Source organism: Camponotus floridanus, unplaced genomic scaffold (assembly GCF_003227725.1).
Source record: "Camponotus floridanus strain SB8 unplaced genomic scaffold, Cflo_v7.5 scaffold91, whole genome shotgun sequence".
In the NCBI taxonomy this organism is placed as follows: domain Eukaryota; kingdom Metazoa; phylum Arthropoda; class Insecta; order Hymenoptera; family Formicidae; genus Camponotus; species Camponotus floridanus.
In genome coordinates, this window is record NW_020229862.1 from 366,897 (window position 1) to 387,354 (window position 20,458).

The window sequence follows — 20,458 nt, forward strand, 5'->3', positions numbered from 1 at the left end:
GTTGAAGATGTAGATCGTTATTGATATATCAACGCATACCGGATTGCGAGTACACGTCGGCTTTTAATGCAGACGTTGAATCGCTTCGATAGATGTTCGCAGATGGAACTAATGAAAGAAATGCAGACACTTTTTTTTCACTGACGGATACGGGTGTGCATCTCTTCTGTAATTTATGCGGAATGCAGTCTTAGGGCGCCACGCGGAGCCCTTATACAATAAAACGCCATAGAAAGTTGCCGACACTTTTAATTATATCGCGCGCGAGTGTTCAGTTGTTAATGAAACATTACGTGATTTCATTAACAGTTAAACGTGCCTGCAGTTGAATTGCGTACATTTAACTTCGTACATTTAACTGTTAACTATATAATCGTCACGCGCGAATGTAATGGTATCTTCAATCTAATTTTCACATGTTAATCATCGAAATATTATATGCATCAAGATTATAGAATAATTTCACATAATTTTGTGACAATTATATATTTGCGACATAAATATCATTTATATTGTAATTGTTTCATTTATTATAATTTTTCTATAATATAAATATTATAATAATTTATATTATATTAATTTAATTTATAATAATTTATAATCTATAATATATAATAATTTACTATAATTGTTTCAGTTACTTTACAACTCCGCATCTAGAATGATAAAATAATAGACATATAATATATATACATGTGAAGTGTGTGTATTGCTACCAATATATTTACCTAGAAAGAATGATTTTTATAAATTGTATCATAATTCCTCTTTTTTCACTCTCTCTCTTTTTTAGTTATACACAAATAAAAGACATGAGCAATTTACAAATCTTATAATCACTAATTTATTATGATAATTCTTAAAAATCACGTATTATGAAATATAAATTTATATAAATTAAATATCATAAAATAGAATTATATAATTGCGCAATATTTCACAGTTTCTCTTTAATAATTCACATATTTATATGCGCAAATTGTCTAAAAATAGTTGAAGTATTGCCATAAAACTTTTCATTAACAATCGGCATGATAATGTACTTAATTCATACTTTATTGACACGTCTCTGCTGATTTTCTTCTGGAGTATTTATGTATATACATCGCGATACACACACGCACACACACATTTTTTATTACACCGATCAACGGTGGCAGATACGGAGATGACGAGGTCCTGAGATCTCCGATAAAGCTGCGTCCACATGAGAAGAGGCGCGGGATAGAGAAGAACGAACATGTGGGTGAAGGCTGGAGGGCTCTCCAGGATGTGTCGAAAGTGAAACTCAAGGCCTCGTGCAGTCTTTCGTTGTGTATATGCATGTATATGTATGACCATTGTCCGCCCTCATACGAGCTCGATCATGGTTCACGATAAGCTTCGATCTAGGTCCTTGGAGGCTCTGCTTAACGATCGTGGATTCTTGGAAATGTTATTAAAAAATGTGAACCGTAGAAGTGCAAAACCTGAGCAAGCCCGTCAACGTGCTCTTTTGGTGTTTCTCTTTTTGAGATCCTCCGCTTCTGATTACTCTCTTTGATCTCATACAATTAACAGAATATGATCCTTACGTAAACACTGCGTGTTTACGTGTATTCGGTATGAAACACGTAAGAACTATACATACTAAAAAATATTAAATTATATTTTTTAATAAGATAATATATGCACAAATAGTAATGCATTTCTTTATTTCGAAAGCAAATTAACGTTGCTACTTTTATTTAAAACATTGAAATTATTTGACACATCGAATCTATGTTGCCACATTTTGATAATATGTTTAAGACTTTGCTTTTCAATGAATAGAATACTTACGCAAATTGAAGCATATCAGATTGATAATCGGTGCTACGCAGCCATACTCAAGTAAGACTGGAAAGACAAGATTGCCGACTATGGTTCCTATTCTTCCTACTAGCATTTCCATACTTACTGCCATGGCTCTAATAAATAAATATAAAATTGAACACATTACTGCATTAATTGTCTATTTTCTTTAAGCGAGCGTAAATAATTTTATAAATTTAAATGACAAACCTCAAAGATGTGGGAAAAAGCAAAACAGTCGCGCTGACCGTAATATTATAACCTTTGTTAAATAATCCGACGTATAAGCACGTAAGTATAAGGGTAACTAATGTATTTGTAGACCAGATTAAGGATATAGAACACAGAAGCGCACATCCGTAGCTAATGACTGTATTAAGGATTAATTATAAAAAATTAGTATAGAGTCTATTTTTCTCTCTTGTCTTCTAAATAGTAATCGATTTATGTAAATGGAAGACAACTTACATGAAAGATATTTGTGTTGGAGATAATTAACGAAGATGCTGGCACATAATATACAAGAACTAGAAATAACTGATACAATAATAGTGTCGACGTATATTGAATCTGCTATAACAATCTGAAATAATCAATTTATTAAATAAAGAACATAATAAAATTTTAAAAGTATAAAGATATAAATATTTTTTTTATATTTAATGATATGACATTTTTCAAATTGACTTTTTTTTATATATTTAATATACACATCTATCTTACTTTCTCACAATTTGACATTTCCTCCAATGTAACAGTTATATTTTCTTTTGCAGATGTCGAAATATCTAGTATTTCGCAAAAAGTAGGATTAGTTATGTTAGTATTAAGGCTGTTAAAGTTCTCTATCGTCGCAAAGAGCTGTGGTTGCCAGAGGCGAAGAGTATTTAAACTGTAAATATAGAAAACATTAATATAAGTAATTCACAATAAAGTTAAAGATAAGTTATTTAACATTCATTAAATAAATGAAGTATAAATGTAAATCAAAATAAAAAATATAATCCATAATTATTTAAATAATTTATGAATAATATTTGTCTCATCGCAATTTAATCGTAACTTGCTCAGTCTGTGAATTGTTTTGCTTGTCGTTATCAAGATCTACGGCAATGGAAAATTTTCACCGAGTTCGATAATGCCAGAGAACAAAAAGGACGTTTAATTTAATTGCAAATTGTATAATTAATCCGACAAACAACGCCATTTTATATTTGCCATTGTTAATCTGACATCCTTTAATTTAGTAGAAGCTTTTAGACTTTTCTGAAGCGAGGGCGATGTGTATTCAGCTTTATTTTCACCTCCGTTGATATCTTTAATTTAGTAAAAGAATTTAGTAGATCACATGATACATAAGATGTATGGAATTCGGAGCGATACGTATCTAGATAATAGAAATATATCTCACAATCAGCGAAACATGCAGAAACAAACGTGCGATATATCTTACGTGCACTGATAAGATCATAAATTTTCAAATCTGTCATTCAACCATCAACGCGGTACTTGTACAACTAACCGGGGTTTTAAACTTTTACAAATGTGATGTGTATATTGTGATATGTGTCTTATTTTATATCTCGTAAAAAACATCGTACGATTGTATACATATTCGTCATGCAGATATATTATGCACACATTACATTACTATTCTATTCTCACCATTGTGATAACTTTGATTTACGACATTGATGACAATGACCTTGCAGAAATTAGCAATTATTATGCCACTAATAATAAAAAAATTGACTCTAATATTATTTATGATTATTGCAAAAATATTCTATTTAACAATTGAATAAATAAATTAATAAAATTATATTTATAATTAATATTAATATTAATTGTAAATGATATTAATATTATAATAATATTAATATTAATATAATATATTAATATTAATTATTAATATAAATATATATATATATATATATATTAATAATTAATACTCACCATAACATTGCACCGAATTGTATGGTAATCAGTAACAATATACGCGGTAGATATGGGTTCAAGAACATAGGCTTCATCTGCTGAATTCCATCCTTTAAAGATTTTGTCTTATTTTGAGATTTTGATGTATGCGAATGCGATCGCTCTAGAGTATTGTTTAAATTTATATCTTTCAAAGCATGTATCTGTATATAATAATATATAATAAAGAAAAATGTAAAATATTTCTTTCTTTTATTATTACCTGAAATATTTTACTAAAACTAGTACAATTATTATATTTAATTATAATATATGTATATGTGCTTACAGGATAATTATCCTTAGGCAGACCAGTATTTATACTGTAAATTTTTCTAAAGATTTCAAGTGCAGCTTTATTACAATTTTGTGCCATCAAAAACTTGGGGCTCTCCGGAAAGAAACAAAAGCAGACAGTGCCTATTAACATCGGTAATCCACAGATGGATAGATATATTCTCCAAGAATTATAGACAAAAGCACCGTCTCCAAGAACAATTGACCATGGTTGAGGAATCACTAGCCAAGCAAATACTAACCACAAATACAATATTAGAAAGATTGATATATTAGATATATGAAGATATATATTAAATATATATTAGATATGTATTGGATATATATAATATATATTAGAATATGATAATATTTTAGATTACTTTCTAAATTTAAAAAGTAAATATATACATAAATTTGTATATAATAAATTTATATTAGATTATATTGATTGATAATTGCTTATATAATTTTTTTGTAATATAAAGTTATTTTACCTGCATTAACTACACATCCGAACGAAACGGAGACGCTGACAATAAGTGGAATTTTCGCTCTACCTTTATCTCCGAAAAATTCCGAACAATATGCCAAAAGAGTGGCATGCGGTCCACTTACACTAATGATAAAAATAAAACTGGCCGTTAATTCGATCGTTAAATAATTCTTAAATGATGATTCATTCGTTGCTTTTCTTCGAAAAGTTATTGAATTAATATAGTATAATGTAATGTATATATATATTATATTTCTCTCACAGAAAGCCACTGAGAAATTTGAAGAACACAAGCGTCTCAAAATTTTGCGAAAAACCTGCGAGTATATTACAAATACTATCCGCTAAATAGCCGTATAATATAATCTTTTTTCTTCCTTTAACGTCAGCGAGATATCCCCACATAAAACCACTCAACACCATACCTATAGCGCCATTTTTTGTATAAAATATATAACATTTTGTACACATGCATAAAACTATGATAGATTTTTTTATATCCTATTTTTTATCTCTTATTTTATATATCTTTTTATAATATAATAATGATAAAAATTCATCATATTGTTCCAATAAAATCTTAATTTAAGATTGCATTGAAAATAATTCAAAACGTCATATTATCACTCACCTACATAGATGATGGCGTTTAAAAGTCCTTTGTCAAATAATGACAATCGTAAATCGCATCCCACCGATGGAAGTATCATCGACATATTAGCTGTATCTATACTAGAGCCCCATGAAATCGGAATAATCCCGATAATGAGAAGATATTGAAATTTTCCGATTCCAGCGGCGGAAATTGCCGTTTCGAAATCTGCCATTTTCGCATTTGGCACATCTTCAATCACAACTGTAAATATATATATTTAGATATATATAATATACATATCTAAAAAATTGCTATGCACTATATATATATATATATATATATATATATATATATATATATATTTACACGCATTTTAAATATTTTAATAGAAAAATAAAAATTAAAAAATTATTATTAAGAAGCTTGCGTTTGAAACTAGAAAACATTTTTCCTATCTTTAAAAGGCACTATAAAATTTGTTAGATTATCAAAAATAAATCTTAATTATGTCACAGGTATATCTTCAGCAAAATCAACTTCTATTTGATCAATATTTATGAATTGTGCACTTACTTGAATTACGTTGTTGAATCTTTTTCTCCTCAGACACATCTATATTAGATGTGTTATTGTTCGACATCGCGTAATATCTATATTTTACGAAATATTATGAAAAAATTATTACATAACACATGATCCACGATCGAAGCAATTTTCCAAATTTTCGACACGTTAAAATGAGAGCTTGTTCTGCTTCTACTGTAAGAGTAGTAATAACAGTGATAACAGCCGATAACACTTATATACAGCATGCATATATATTACAGGAAGATCCCTGAGCTGATGAAATCAGCTTTCGTTTTCAAGACACATTTCCTCCCCGTCATTTTTCTGAGTTCATCTCGTTTGATTTCTCGCAAACTTTTTTATCACTTAAGTAAACTAGTACTCTTAACCTGTTGATTTATTGCGATTACGCCGATAATTTCGATATTTGAGGAGAATCACACATCCCATAATTAACATCTTCGTATATGCATATAATATTTTTAATATATATTTAACTATTTCTTTTTACTAATATGCATAAATTTTAGTTGAAATCTATAAAAATATAATAAACCAAAGAGAGAAAGAGAAAGAAAGAGAATACACATTAATCTTTGTCATATAAACTAACGCAATCTTTCTCAGTAGTAAATTAATATTACATAATTAAATTATTACATATTAAATTACATATTAAATTAATTTTATATATGTGTGCGTGCGTAATAATTAAAACAATAGTATTAGGGATGATATTTATTGATTTTAGCATTGTAAAATAATTACATTGATCCAGTTTTAAAAATATCGTTTTTATCTTTATCCGTTTTTAAATTAGCTATATATTTTTTTTACTTTATTCAGGTCGTTTATTTTTGCTTTTAATCATATTCTTTTATTACTTACCTTAAATGTCATTTTATTTTTAATTTTTCATCTTTTTTATTTCTAATTTTATAAATAACAATACACACGAATATCGTTACTTCAGAATTTTATTTAAATCACTTATATTATATATATTATTTATATTATTATCTCTCTTTGTTTCCTTTTTTCTTTCTCTCTTTTCCTCTCTTTTTTATAATTCTTTTTATAATTTTGTTAATAGTGAGATATTTTTATTTAAAGATATAATAATATATAAATGTAATATATGTGTATAAATTATAATAATTATAATCTTTCTACAAAATTTATACGAATATATGTGATATTAATAAATTAAACTATTCCAAAATATATGTGATGTTAATAAATTAAACTACTCCAAAAATATACGATATTAATAAATTAAACTACCAAATGATATTCCATTTTTATTAGACGAAAAAGTAGCACTAAAAGAAGAACCGTTAAATATAATTCTCAACGTTCTGTAGACTTTTATGAGTTATGATGTTCAAAGAATGCGGTAGTTTTTCTCCTATTGTTTTTTGTGTAACAAGCAGAGAATGTGAAAAGATTCTTCAAGTTTACGACTGCATTTCTCTATAATTATATAGGCTTAATTTTCACGAATGCAAAATAAAAGATTTGCTACTTAACTATTTCTCTTTTCTAGAAATTAAAAATTTCCAGAATCGTTATTAAATCACAGATTGTTGTCTTTATCTCCTATAATATTTAAGAAAATCTTATCTTTCTAATCTTATATATATAGATAGTGTATTAAAGAAGCAAAGTTTGACATTTTTACTCCCGACTGCTGCCAACCTATGATTGTTGTTCATATATACATATTCATAAATTATTCTATTAAACATTAAGATACTTTAAGATCTTGTATAATACATAACAAACTTTAACAAAGTATTTTGCGGATGAATCATAGCGGATAGTCTGTAAATTTATAATTGTAATTTAATAAGAAACTCTGAAGAAAATTATATATTCTACTAAAAATTTTCTCAACCTTTAATTAAGCAATGTTTATTACTGTATATATATTGAGATACAAATATTATTTTCTTTTGATAACTTTATTAAATTAATCAGCAAATAAATAAAAAATTTATTAAAATAAAATTTCGTGATCATACAACAACAAATAGCCTCTACCTAATGCAGCCGGATCCGTGACTCTATTGGGGCTCTAATATAATAATCAGGAAGATTTTTAATATTCTAATAATTTTGAAAAAATTAAGTTAGTTAATTAAAATAATTGGAATAATAATAAACAATTGGAATAATAACTATAAGAGGAACTTGGGGATGCGAAGTTGGAAGGACCTTGGAATTCTATTGAAAATTGATGTATAAGGAATAATTACCTTAGATAAATCAAATCTCTCAAATTAATTAATTTTGAAATTTACAACTTACGTAACTTGCCAATTAGAATCAAATTTTCAATTCGCAATATTGTATTGGAATTTAAGCAATTATCACGGTTCGTTCCTTAGAAAAGACTTCTGGATCTCTCTTTATATATCTGAATCGTTCCACAGTTTTCCAGCGAGTGAGTCTCTCCGATGACTTTATGGCTTCGCAAAAGGACTAATGGAAGGAAGAATCGACAACGAGGCATTCATCAATATCAGCGTTAGCTTACCGATTCATATGAATATTTTTCAATCGATCTTCCTGTATATTTCAATTTATTGAATGTTATGTATTTCAACTTATTGAATGTTATTTAGCATTCAATGGTATTTAACATTACAGAAACTTCGATTCACGTCGACGTTGTGGGAAATAAAATAATGTTGTCACACTCTCCCTAAACATTAATATAAGTGATTAAAATTGCCCGATTGTGACTCATAATCAGACTCAAGACTCATAATCATGCCTGAAATAATGTCTTACAATTTAATGATTCTTTTTGATGAGTGGATTTTTAGAACAAAAGAGATGAATTTAGGTATTAGTTGTCTAAAATATAAAATTGCTTGAATCTAACATAGGAAATTTACTTTATACGCAAACTAAACATCGCAATATTTTAAAGTCATTGATGTAGTATTTCCCGAACGTTTTTATCAAATCTGTCGGTCAACTCTACAATTATTGATCCAATTATTCTCTTTACAAATGCTGTTTTCCTCTTTACAAATGGCCTTGAATAGCAAAGTAATTTAGAAGAATAACCTTCGGCTTTGTTACTTAATTTCTTGATTGGGTAATAAACCTCTGTCCCTGACATTAATGTCGACTGATTTTGTGTTATCGGAGTTAGTCTTGACCATACGTTTGTCAGAATATTTGTTTAACTGATTTTCGACTTTATATCGAATCGTTAGACAAAATTTGGCTATTATCTTTGAAAAGCGTGATTACATGTTTCGCAAAAGCTTCTCCACCATGGTTTAAATAGAAAGGGGAAATCCTGCTGCACGCATGCGGTTCAGTGTCGAGATTTGATGAAATGTCACTTGAAAACCTTTTATAGATATATATGCGTTAATTATCATTAATTTATAAATTATATTTCATAAATCGATTTGCATGCTGTTCGTGAATGATTCATTGTTCATTCAAAAAAATCTATTCTACGTAAGTAAGTCGTAAATTTAACGATGGAGCTTGATTTCAGTCATAATTTTTCTCGAGATTCTATCATGCTATCTCTATCAATATGTACGTACATAAATCGCAAATTAAACGCCGTTCGTCGATAGCTTTGTTCCTTTGTTGCATTCGATACAGGAAATCCTATATCCTCTTTCGATATCTGTGTTTATATGCTTATGGAGGAAAGCTTGGATGCATGTTACACGATTTCCAAGCATGCATTATTAATCACGCGCAAATGATTATGTGACATAGTTACAATCATATAGGTGTTTCGCGTGATTAACTGTGATGCATAGATAAACATCAGGAAATTGTTTTCAGGATTGTATTGCAAATATAATGTTTAATTATATCTAGTAGAGTACAGTTGCATCACCTAATGCAATCTGTTTGATCTTCTTGATTTATTCTATTAAATATTTGATAATTGCATATTTGTAGACAATAATGTAATATTAAAATTTTTCTGATGCATAGAATGGTGAAGATACACAATATATTTTTTAAAACACATTTTTGAGATTGTATTGCAAATATAATATTCAATATCTAGTAGAACATATTTGCATCATCCAATGCAATTTATTTGATTTTCTAGATTTATTCTAAATATTTGACGATAATTGCATATTTGTAGACAATAATGTAATATTAAAATTTTTCTGGTGCACAAAACAGTGGAGATACAGAATGTATTTTTTAAATACATTTAAAATATTAAATATTTAAAATACAAATACAGAAATATGTAAAATAATTTAAAACTTGTATAAAATAAATTTGTTGTCAATTAATATTTATAATGTTATCTAATTCAAAGGCGTTTCATTACAGAATCATGAAAAATCTACTCATTCGCGGTGCTCTTCTGTGCAGCTGCATCTTGATCCCTTGGAGATGACTCAGCTTCATCAGAAGAGAGACGCTGATTACTTTTCAGCCTGCTAGATTCTCGAGCTTGTCGGTATGGCATTGACTGCATGTATTCGACCACCTTCGAAGAAAGAAAGAAAGAGAAAAGAAACACAAGGTTAGCGTATCGCAAAGTTCGTTTCACCGGAGTAATTAAAGTTTCCTGCATTTCAGCCGCGAAATCGACGTTGCGTAGCAAACGGCCTGCTTTTAGACCAATGATACTTTTATCGAACAAGGAGAAATAAAAATCGGCGTCCTTTTACTAAATGAAATAGGGTTAACATCGAACAACTCGTACGAAGCGTATGACCCAATGCTTACTATATCTTCGAGATCGCGTAAAGATGTTTAAAGCTGATAGAAATCGTTAATAATGGAGATGCATGTACATAAATGAGTTAAGTAATTAATTAAATGAAATAGTTGATTCGAATATATAGCATAGTTTTCAAATATTTCAAAATATTTCTAGTGATAATTTAATATTTTAATGGAATTAAATATTTAAAATAAATAGAATAAATAGTTATTTGATTGAATACCATTTTTGAAAAAACATAGACTAGTCTAATTAATAATAATTTCTAAAAAAAGGAAAAATTAAATTTACAAATTAGTTTTTAAAAAATTTAAAAACAAATTATTAAAAGTTTTAAAATAATAGAAAAGTAAGAGATATAAATTGCAACATAATTTGTGACGACATAATTACGTCAAGTATAGATTGTGTACAAACGAAATAAAATTAATAAAAAAAATGTATTGAAGCATAATCAATTGCACGTCGAAATATGAGAGATGAGGAACAAACTCCACGATGGAACGAAGGTTTTATGGAACAGTTTGATAATTAATTACACGCTTCACGGCATAAATCTCTTCTGTCTAGGTGTACATTAAGCGAATCGTTTTATATGGAGTGTTTTGCACGATCAATGTAGTCTATAATGAATGTGGCCGACATAATGAATTAATGATACACAACATTCGTGACTGATCATTGAACATGCTTCGTTTTCTGGTAAATGCAACAGGATTTAATTCGATGAATATATTGCTGCAATTCAAATAATTAAATACAGAGTGATTTCCATTCTTTTTAAAGACGATATGTCTTGCATGCATGAAGAATGAAAGAAGATTTATCCGAAAATCTATTTCTCTATTTCTGATAAAAAGAGTCATAATAACATTATATTGTATTCATTATTATATGTATCTTAAACTCACTATATAATATTCTAAATATTTACTTGAAAATATTACATATACGCAGATTAATTATATTTCAAAAGATTTTAAAATGTATAACCTGATTGTTGTAATCGAGATAGCCTGTTAAAATCTCATATGCAATCAGACCACTAATGCTTAAAAGAAATATTCGTTGCAATAATATCTTGTTCAGAAACCATTTAAATTTAACCATGATGTAACTGAAATTTAATCATATAATTACACGCGAAGAATCATGCTAAAAGATAGAGAGAGAGAGGAGATTGGTGTCTTACTTAATTTTATCAAACGACCTGTGTATTGTCTAAAATTATTTTTTAAGTTAATACATTTTGCAAAGAGATAGTACTAAATATTTTCCTTTACTGCATAAGCGAATGTAAACATTAAAATTTCTTGAAATTGCATTCTGCTATGAAGTTTGATTCATAGCATATAATTAGAGAGATTGATTAGATGACAAATTTCATTCAACAAAAAAAAGGGAGAATTAATTATTTGATTAATTCATAACGAGGATAAAAGAAGTCGAGAATAGTAAAAAATTATTGATTTTTATTAATTTAATTTGTTCGTAAAATAGGAAATTTTTATTGCATCATGAATACGTGTATAAATATGTCAATAATTACAATAATAATGCTCTTTTAAATCAATAAAAAGAAGAACTTTTTCACTATTTTTTTCCAATTATTCCAAAATATATAACATACATATACAAACTCACTATATATGTATAAATTATATCTTTTTTCTCAAGATATGTTTTATTTATAGAAGATATATAAATACTTTCATTAAAAATAATGTACACTTTATACATAAAAATTTTATATAATTCTTAATTTTTCTACAACTTGCAGAAAAATTGCAAAATATTTGTTTACCTAGTACATCATAATATAACAGTGTAATAATATAGTGTTTATAAATCACTATCCTTTCTGATTCTCAACAGACTCGACGCATACATCTCAACGTATATTTATCTTTAATGCATATTTCGCGCCATCGTATAGAAGATCAAGTATCCTGCAACCGGAAGCGGGCTTCGGGTCACACTCGAGACTTACGACACCGCAATAAACACCGCGATACCTACAACCAATGAATATATTCTCGATCGGTAATTCCCCTTAAAAGACGAATTCTCCGCGATCTCAATTTCCTCTCATTCGCTCGCCGCAATTTACACTTCCGGCGTAATCGCGGAAGTCGCGCGGGCGAAAATACAAAAGTGATTACCGCGAAGCCATCCAGCTTCCCCTCGCGGCCGCCAGGCGCCGCCAGCGGTCGTGGCGTCCGGTCGATAATACGGCGGACGGAAGGAGGCGCTCTCTCGACTCTCGCGTAGGTCGGACTCGTCGGAGCAGTATCGAAGGTACACGGGGGCCCCGACGCACCACGACCGGGGCAGGTAGTTTTTCCTTCGCGCAGCGAGACGGGAAAGTCGTCCGGGGACGCCATCGGGCCGCGCCGATAGAGGCCAGACGCCGGGCGGAGCGATCAGGTGACGCGAGCGCGCGATCATGTCGCGTTGGTTCGCGCGACGACGACGGGCCGCCGCGTAATCAATCGCGCGATCAGTCGCTACGCCCGCGGCACGTTTCCCCGCGACAGGAGCGTCGTCCGAACATGCGGGCGGCGCGGGACGACGGGCACCGAGCGACAACCGAGGAGGCTCCTTCGAGGAACTGTCAGGGGGATCGTCGCCACCGCCATCGCCGCCGACGCCGTTACGCGTGAGTCAGTGCGAGACCGGACGGAGGCGACGCGCACGCAAAATGGCTTCGGGCGACAATGTGGACGTGATCGAGGTGGTCGAGACGACGAGCTTCCCCGGGTCGGCGTCGCAGCCCACGGTGGATCATCTCAGGCCGGATCAGTCCACCGCCGAGGAAGATTGTGAGTGCACCCACGTCCCGAGCTCGCTCGTCTTCCCCTCCCCCCGTCCCTCTTCCCCTGTCCTCCCCCCGCCCTGCTCTGTACGAGATACCCCCCTCGTTCCAGCGCCGTGACCCTAACCTATAACCGCGACCACGAATGCGCCCTGTCGTCGTTCCTCGCACGAGAACGATTTGTTCGGAATTTATTCATGCTCGTCCGTCTTATCGGATCCTATGCGCACGACGTGCGAGCGTGGATCGATGCGATCGGGAGATCCGTTGCCGATCCGTTGCCTCGCGATATCTGACAGCTAATGGGTGTCACCCGACCTAGAAAGCGCGAAACACGTTGGAATCCGTGTCGGCGTCTAGCGAGGAACGCTGGTCTCCGGTTAAGGCGCATTCCGCGTGCAAGTCGGAACAATTCTCCCCGCGCTCCGACTTGCGAAACGATCGATCGACCTTTGACAGTTTTCCCATTACCTCGGTGTAATCTGTAAAGTTTCCAGGAGAGGATATTTCATGCGTTTTACGAGTTCGCGAGATGGAAAATACATCGTAAATGAGGGATTTTGTAGATTGGCTCGCGATTTGCTAGCTGATAATTATTGATTATAACGTCGACTTTTTCGTTTTTTGGCTTCCGAGAAAAATTTTAAGCGCTATCTAATTCGATTTAAATTGCGTCAAAGACATCGCGTCATCGTTAAAAGAACCTGATGACACAAAAACGAATAACATAGCCAGGAAATCCGTGTCGTAACGATGCTTTATCATTGAAATGGAAATTAGTTTTTAACACACACACACACACACACATACATACATACATACATACATACATACATACATACATACATACATACATACATACATACACACACACACACACACACACATATATATATATATATATATATATATATATATATATATATTTAAATAAAGATAGTATTCTATTCTACATATGTATGCTATGCAACAATATATACATCAATGAAATGGAAATTAGTTTTTAACACACACACATACAAATATATATATATATATATATATATATATATATTTGTATATATTTGTATGTGTGTGTGTTAAAAACTAATTTCCATTTCATTGATGTATATATTGTTGCATAGCATACATATGTAGAATAGAATACTATTTTTATTTACTCTGGAATTATTTCTGAAACAAAATGTATTCTATATTTTCTTTTTTTTTACTGTTCTGCATTACGTAATTATGAAAGTCTATACATGTTTTACATCAAAAAAATGAGTTTTCTGGAAAAAAAAGAAATTCAATTCTATTTTATAAAAATATATAAACATGTATAAGAAATCTTATTTCTCAATTTTATTTTAGATTCTGCTTTATCGGAATTTTATTTACGAGAATGCAATACTTAATTATTAAAATATTTAATTTATTAAGTTAATTAAATAATTTATTATTATTTAAATGTTAAATTTATTAAGCGAATTCTCTCGAGAAGATTTTTGAAACGAGATACTTCTTGATTCTAGAATACACTGTTAAGTTCACGGAACCTACATACATTCATGAAATTTTAATATGAGTCAGAGTGGCAAGAGGATTAACAAGGACAAGTTTCAAGTCAAAGCCATCGACCGAATAGCGAGCCTTTCGTCTTCGCGTTTCGTCTTTCATCGTGCATTCCGTACGAACATTGATTTCGCTTCGTATAATCTACACGACAATGCAACGTGCGTAATGATGGCGTGGTGTGACTCGACGCATTGCGATTTGTTTGCTGTGACTACAACCTGACAGCTCGTGCCATTTGACAGCTGATATCAGAAGAAGGGGGGAGAGAGGGGAGAGCGGGATAGCACGTGGAAACTGATTCTGAAATTCGCGTGGGCTCCGATCGTGATATCGAGATAACGCCATCGTTATCAGATTCGCGAGTTGACATTTCTCTCTTTCTCTCTCGCAGGAATTGACTTTTTTCTATCTAGAAAATAACTGATCTAGAGAAAAGTAGAACGCGTGTTAGAAAATCCCATTCTATATATCTGGACTGTTTCTTTTGTTCAAAAGATAGCGGCGTTCGTCTCTTGTCGAGAGAAAGCCTTTTTACCGTTTAGAAAACCTTTCCGTGCTATTATTCAGCGTTTATTTGTGTATGTCATATTTATATGTGTGAATAAGGAATTAGCTTAGACCATATTTATTATGATAGAGGAAATTTATTTAATAGAGGAAATTATTTTGATAGAGGAAATTACGTCAGTGTGTTAAAATACACAGGATTAAAATATCCTACACATGTTTAAATTATAAAACACCGTATTACTCAACTTTAGCTTCTTCACACTTTTAGAGGTATTCAGATATTTCCATTCGAATCAACGTAATCGTAAACAACATATATGATTAAATTTCTTTATATTCTTGAGCGTGTTGTACAACATACAATATTATTCGAAACATCTTATTTTTCTCTGAGTTTTCAATTAAATTAAGCAGAGAAATTATAAATGGAAAAACATTTATACACTTCGCTAAGGAATTTAATTGATTCAAGGATACAGGTTTGAGTAAATGATGTTTACATAATGCAATTTATTTTACTTGTCTGGAGGTAAGATAGTTTCACGTTTTTTTACAAGTCATGTGTAAAACATGGTTGTTTATAATGCAGACACTCTTCTATATAGATGTATAAAATCCGTGTATTATTGTACACAATTTTTTTAAAAATTCATCAATGATGTTTCGATAACGACGCTTTTTTATTGGCACCGCTTCGTGTTTTCGTTGTTGGAAAAACATCTCTCAACCGAACAGAGAGCGCCGCACGCGTTCGAGTCAAGTAATGGAAGATGAGAGTTAAAAATAGAAGGCTAAGTAAGGACATCTTGACTCACCTTGCTCCCTTATTCTACAGTCTGTCCTGCAGGGACCCTTTTTTTACTCGATATCGCGAATCGCATCATTTCCTTACACGTGTCGTTTTTTCCCCCAACATCAGTCTCGATGGCTGCTCGCGGTAATTTAATTCATAATCCATTATTCCAAGATTCACCCAAATAAATAATAAATTTATTTGCGACAAATCAATCGTGACGTAAACTCGAAATTGCAGTTTGTTATTTTGATTTTAAATTTAGCATGTTACGTGTCACATATGATTCTTTATTATAATGAGAAATTAATATTAAATATTCTTATTCTTCGTGCACATGTGACTTGTTTGCAAAATAGTGGGAGTCAATAATACCTCCCATTCTCGGGTTAGATATTTTTAGATCAAATGCATTTATAGATATTCGCGCATCATGTCTATCGGTTCCGAGAAGAATTTTTGTAACAAATAGTTTGACGGTTGTCTAGTCCTTAAGATTAAATGCAAGGTTAATAATATAATTTTTTTGTTCGGCGATAACATTGCCGAGTTTTCAGAATCAACAGTCATAAGTGCATTCAAGCTAACTCAAAACTGGAACATTGTTGACATCTTTTATAGATATTAAATTATATAACATAGAGATAATGCGTAATGCAGACAGATAATGTTGTTATATCAGTAAACCTATAGACAAATAGAATGCCAACAAATTTTAAGAATTAATTAATTACATTTAGTTATAATACTAAATGTGTAATATGTAGATTATGGAATCGATCACACACACACACACACACACACACACACACACACACACACACACACACACACACACACACACACACATACACATTAAGATTTTCTGCCTACAATACGTATAAATTTTGATAATGATTAAATCTTTTATGATTTAATCATTATCAAAATTTATACATATTGCACTTTGAAAAAAAACAATTTTAGTCTGATAAATCGATCGTATAAAAAAGCCATTATGTCTCGTGTATCTCTTTAGTATCTAATAAAAATATTCGCGTTTCTGAAGGATATCTTAAAAACTGCTGATTTCATCAGAGTTCTTTGAATTTATTACATATATTGATCTCATACAAAAACTGCGTAACACACAATATCATAAATCAACAACAATATCATAAATCTAACTTTGTTAATGTGTAAAACGGTCATTTAATAATAATGCTTATATATTTATGTAAATTATATATTACATTTTTATATATATATAAAATTATTAAACAATTGAACACATTTCAATATTTATGATTCTGTTGAGATAAATAGCAGCATTTGATTATTCTATAAATAACTTTACATTTCATGTAATTTTATTTTTTTGATATTGCATCGCATTATCTATGCATTGTTAATTATCAAAATACATACTTTAGCTATACATACATTATACTATAACGCGACATAATTAAAATCTCTTTTGCAGATAAATCGATTGGGGAAAAAACTACCGCATTTGATGTAAGTATTGATCTTTCTAAACAATTGTTATCACAATATTTTTCGAAAAGATGCACCCTCCCATTCTATTAAAGGACAAATTTTTTTATTTCAATATTTAATTGACGATTCAATATTTAATAAAACGTTATTCGTTTAAATAATGATTAGCGTTTAATGCAGTAAACAATAATTGCTGGTATTAATAACTCAAGAAATAGAGCGTAATTTGCCTGAATTTGTTTTTCTAGAAATGTTTTTCATACTATTATATCGATTTTAGTTTTACACCATTTATTGCTTGCATATTCATTATAAGTGGCTCACATGTACGGATCTGTATCATACTGTATAATATTTATATGTATTCTCACAACTAGTTTTCACTTTACTCAATTTCAAAAAGAAAGCACTAATAAAAAAAGTTGCCCCGATTTATAATGTGCTGCATCTCATTATATTTTTCCTCTTTCCTATTAACTTGCTCTACTTTTGCACTTACATTCATATACATATAGTACTTATCGTAAATCGTGATCGCTTATATTACAATGCATTTGATTCCTGTTCCATAAGCACATTTTATATGAACGCAGACATTATATTAGATTAAATTAGATTTTAAATAAAACTGAAAATTTAGCACTAAAAATGAAATAAACTTACAAATAAAAGATATAAATACCAACAATAATCTAGAGATAGTACATTATTTAAAAATGTATTATCTCTTGAAGAGAATAAATCAATACGGATAATAGTCTGTTTCTTTATTCATCTCTTTACAACTGGTGGCACCAAATATAGCTTACGTTTACCCACGAAATCATTTCTATTTTTGCGATGAGCAAATCTACCCGTCATCGGCAATTTATATACGAGCATCAGGATCGATTCTTGCACGCTTGCGAAATTCGCGAAGAATCAAATTGCGCACAAGATAGGTTTTCGAATTTGCCATCTGTTCTTGTTACTATAATTAACGAAACATGCTCATAGAATCAACAGAAAAGAGAAATCATTACATATTATCGTTTCGTAAGAATAATAATCACGGTTATATTATGATGATCATCTTTTTGCGAAACATACGACCGAATATAGTAATACCATTTTTATCTCAATGAAAGCAAAGCCTAAATAAATTATTTTCTTTTTCTTTATATAATCATTTATTTATTTGAGTAACGCATTTCCAACAATAGCTTTGGATGTTTCCTTTTTATATATGTACTGTGACGCTAAAAAAATATCATACAACATATATTGCGAGTAACACGATTAAACTAATTGGAATGTGTGACTAATTAAATCTTCCGATGCATTTCAGATTAAATGTAAAATAATTATTCACTATATATAACTTTCCTTAAATATTAGCAAAGTTCAGTATTAGCAGAAATCTCACTGAGATAACAATGAAAAATCACTGATAACCGATAATCACAGTTTTCCTTGAATACACGTTCAGTGTTAGCAAGAATGTGCTAATATACTGTCAGTGATCTTTGCAGAGTTTAGTGGTACAACATGGTATCACTGGCGGCAAGACCCCCGTGGGGGTATCGAGAAACAAATCGGAACGAGAGAGAAAGATTGGACATCGAAGAGTTGGAGTGGGTGGTGAAATCACATATAAAAAGGTAAGTAAAAATATGCCAGTATAGCATATTTTTAATAGATAATTTCTTTAGATTAGATTTTTCGCTTTGTAATCGAAGTTAAAGGGTATCATTAAACGAAGAATTAATAAGCTTACATTACTCCGTTTGCGCTATTATGTCGAATAGTATGAGCGGTTTTTTTGACATTGATAAATATCATGCTTATAAACAGGAGAAATATGCTACTTTATCTAGCTATCGATGAGAGAGTGCTTATTATATCCGCACATACATTTAATAATTTAATCAGACAGCTTAGTACATGAGATATCAGACTTTCTTTATTAAATAGTATGAGATATTACTGTGTTATAGTCAGTACTATTGCAAATGTGATAGTTTTATGGGATTAAATAATAATAGTTGTAATATAAACATGTTAATTTTAAATACGTTCCATTTTTATTATATAGATTCAAACGACGCAAATTATGGGATCTATTCAGTTGGGCATACAGCATGCTGTTGGTGGCCTTGCAAGTAAACCAGAACGCGATTTATTAATGCAGGACTTTATGACGGTGGAGACAACGAATTTCCCTAGTGAAGGATCAAATCATACTCCGGCCCATCATTTCTCGGAATTTAAATTTAAAAATTATGCACCCATTGCATTTCGTTATTTTAGAGATCTCTTTGGCATACAACCGGATGATTTTTTGGTGAGACAAATCATTCTCTCTGTGCTATAATAAGATACATTGAAGTGTTAATTGTACGCTAATAACAAAATATATACATTTAGATGTCAATGTGTAGCGCTCCATTGCGCGAATTATCAAATCCTGGCGCTAGTGGGAGTATCTTTTATCTAACGGATGATGATGAATTTATCATAAAGACTGTGCAGCATAAAGAAGGGGAATTTTTACAAACTCTACTTCCAGGATATTATATGGTACGTTCCAAAGAAAATAAATTGTTTAAATTAGAATATAATATTTTTATCGCAAAAGCTTTTTTAATAATCACAATACTGTTTCTTGTAGAATCTAAATCAGAATCCGAGAACACTTTTGCCAAAGTTTTTTGGATTGTATTGCTATCGATGTAATAGTAAGAATGTTAGATTAGTGGCTATGAATAATCTTTTACCTTCATTTGTAAAATTGCATCAGAAATATGATTTGAAAGGATCTACGTACAAGAGAAAGGTTCGTA

The 20,458-nt window shown here is 30.9% G+C and overlaps 3 protein-coding genes across 15 annotated transcripts in view; 1 reads left to right on the forward strand and 2 right to left on the reverse strand.

Moving 5' to 3' along the window:
- Positions 1-925: 925 nt before the first annotated feature.
- LOC105247866 (synaptic vesicle glycoprotein 2B) lies at positions 926-5,950 on the reverse strand. Its single transcript, XM_025414936.1, has 11 exons — positions 5,751-5,950; positions 5,214-5,438; positions 4,845-5,007; positions 4,584-4,705; positions 4,100-4,344; positions 3,790-3,974; positions 2,557-2,725; positions 2,302-2,416; positions 2,044-2,203; positions 1,822-1,949; positions 926-1,629 (listed from the first exon to the last, which is right to left on the reverse strand). The coding sequence occupies exons 1-11, from the start codon at positions 5,815-5,817 to the stop codon at positions 1,571-1,573; spliced, it is 1,638 nt and encodes a 545-aa protein (XP_025270721.1). The 5' UTR covers positions 5,818-5,950; the 3' UTR covers positions 926-1,570.
- Positions 5,951-9,921: 3,971 nt separating this feature from the next.
- Positions 9,922-20,458, reverse strand: part of LOC105247861 — a 44,176-nt gene continuing 33,639 nt past the window's right edge. For 2 of the 3 annotated variants that reach the window (XR_888927.2, XR_888928.2), the window contains exon 2: positions 9,922-10,242. Coding sequence is in view for 1 of the 3 variants with exons in the window: in XM_011252269.2 (XP_011250571.1) it covers positions 10,096-10,242; positions 12,645-12,866 (369 nt within the window). In the remaining 2 variants the exon portion in view is untranslated. Of the gene's footprint in view, positions 10,243-12,644; positions 12,909-20,458 lie in introns of those variants that run through there. The other variant, XM_011252269.2, reaches the window with a different exon arrangement.
- Positions 12,766-20,458, forward strand: part of LOC105247862 (phosphatidylinositol 4-phosphate 5-kinase type-1 alpha) — a 33,116-nt gene continuing 25,423 nt past the window's right edge. For 5 of the 11 annotated variants that reach the window (XR_888929.3, XM_011252275.3, XM_011252276.3 and 2 more), the window contains exons 1-6: positions 12,766-13,304; positions 17,620-17,654; positions 19,148-19,276; positions 19,711-19,959; positions 20,043-20,195; positions 20,287-20,451. Coding sequence is in view for 10 of the 11 variants with exons in the window: in XM_011252275.3 (XP_011250577.1) it covers positions 13,184-13,304; positions 17,620-17,654; positions 19,148-19,276; positions 19,711-19,959; positions 20,043-20,195; positions 20,287-20,451 (852 nt within the window). In the remaining variant the exon portion in view is untranslated. The remainder of the gene's footprint in view (positions 13,305-17,619; positions 17,655-19,147; positions 19,277-19,710; positions 19,960-20,042; positions 20,196-20,286; positions 20,452-20,458) is intronic. The other 6 variants (XM_011252274.3, XM_025414934.1, XM_011252271.3 and 3 more) reach the window with 5 other exon arrangements.

What these genes read in the sequence shown, in the direction of transcription:
- LOC105247866 (XM_025414936.1), bottom strand. Translation starts at nt 5,817, where the DNA reads ATGTCGAACAATAACACATCTAATATAGATGTGTCTGAGGAGAAAAAG. An exon ending in AAACGCCATCATCTATGTAG is followed by an intron (nt 5,008 to 5,213) that starts GTGAGTGATAAT and finishes ATGGCGCTATAG; the next exon opens with GTATGGTGTTGAGTGGTTTT. An exon ending in AAATTTCTCAGTGGCTTTCT is followed by an intron (nt 4,706 to 4,844) that starts GTGAGAGAAATA and finishes TTTTATCATTAG; the next exon opens with TGTAAGTGGACCGCATGCCA.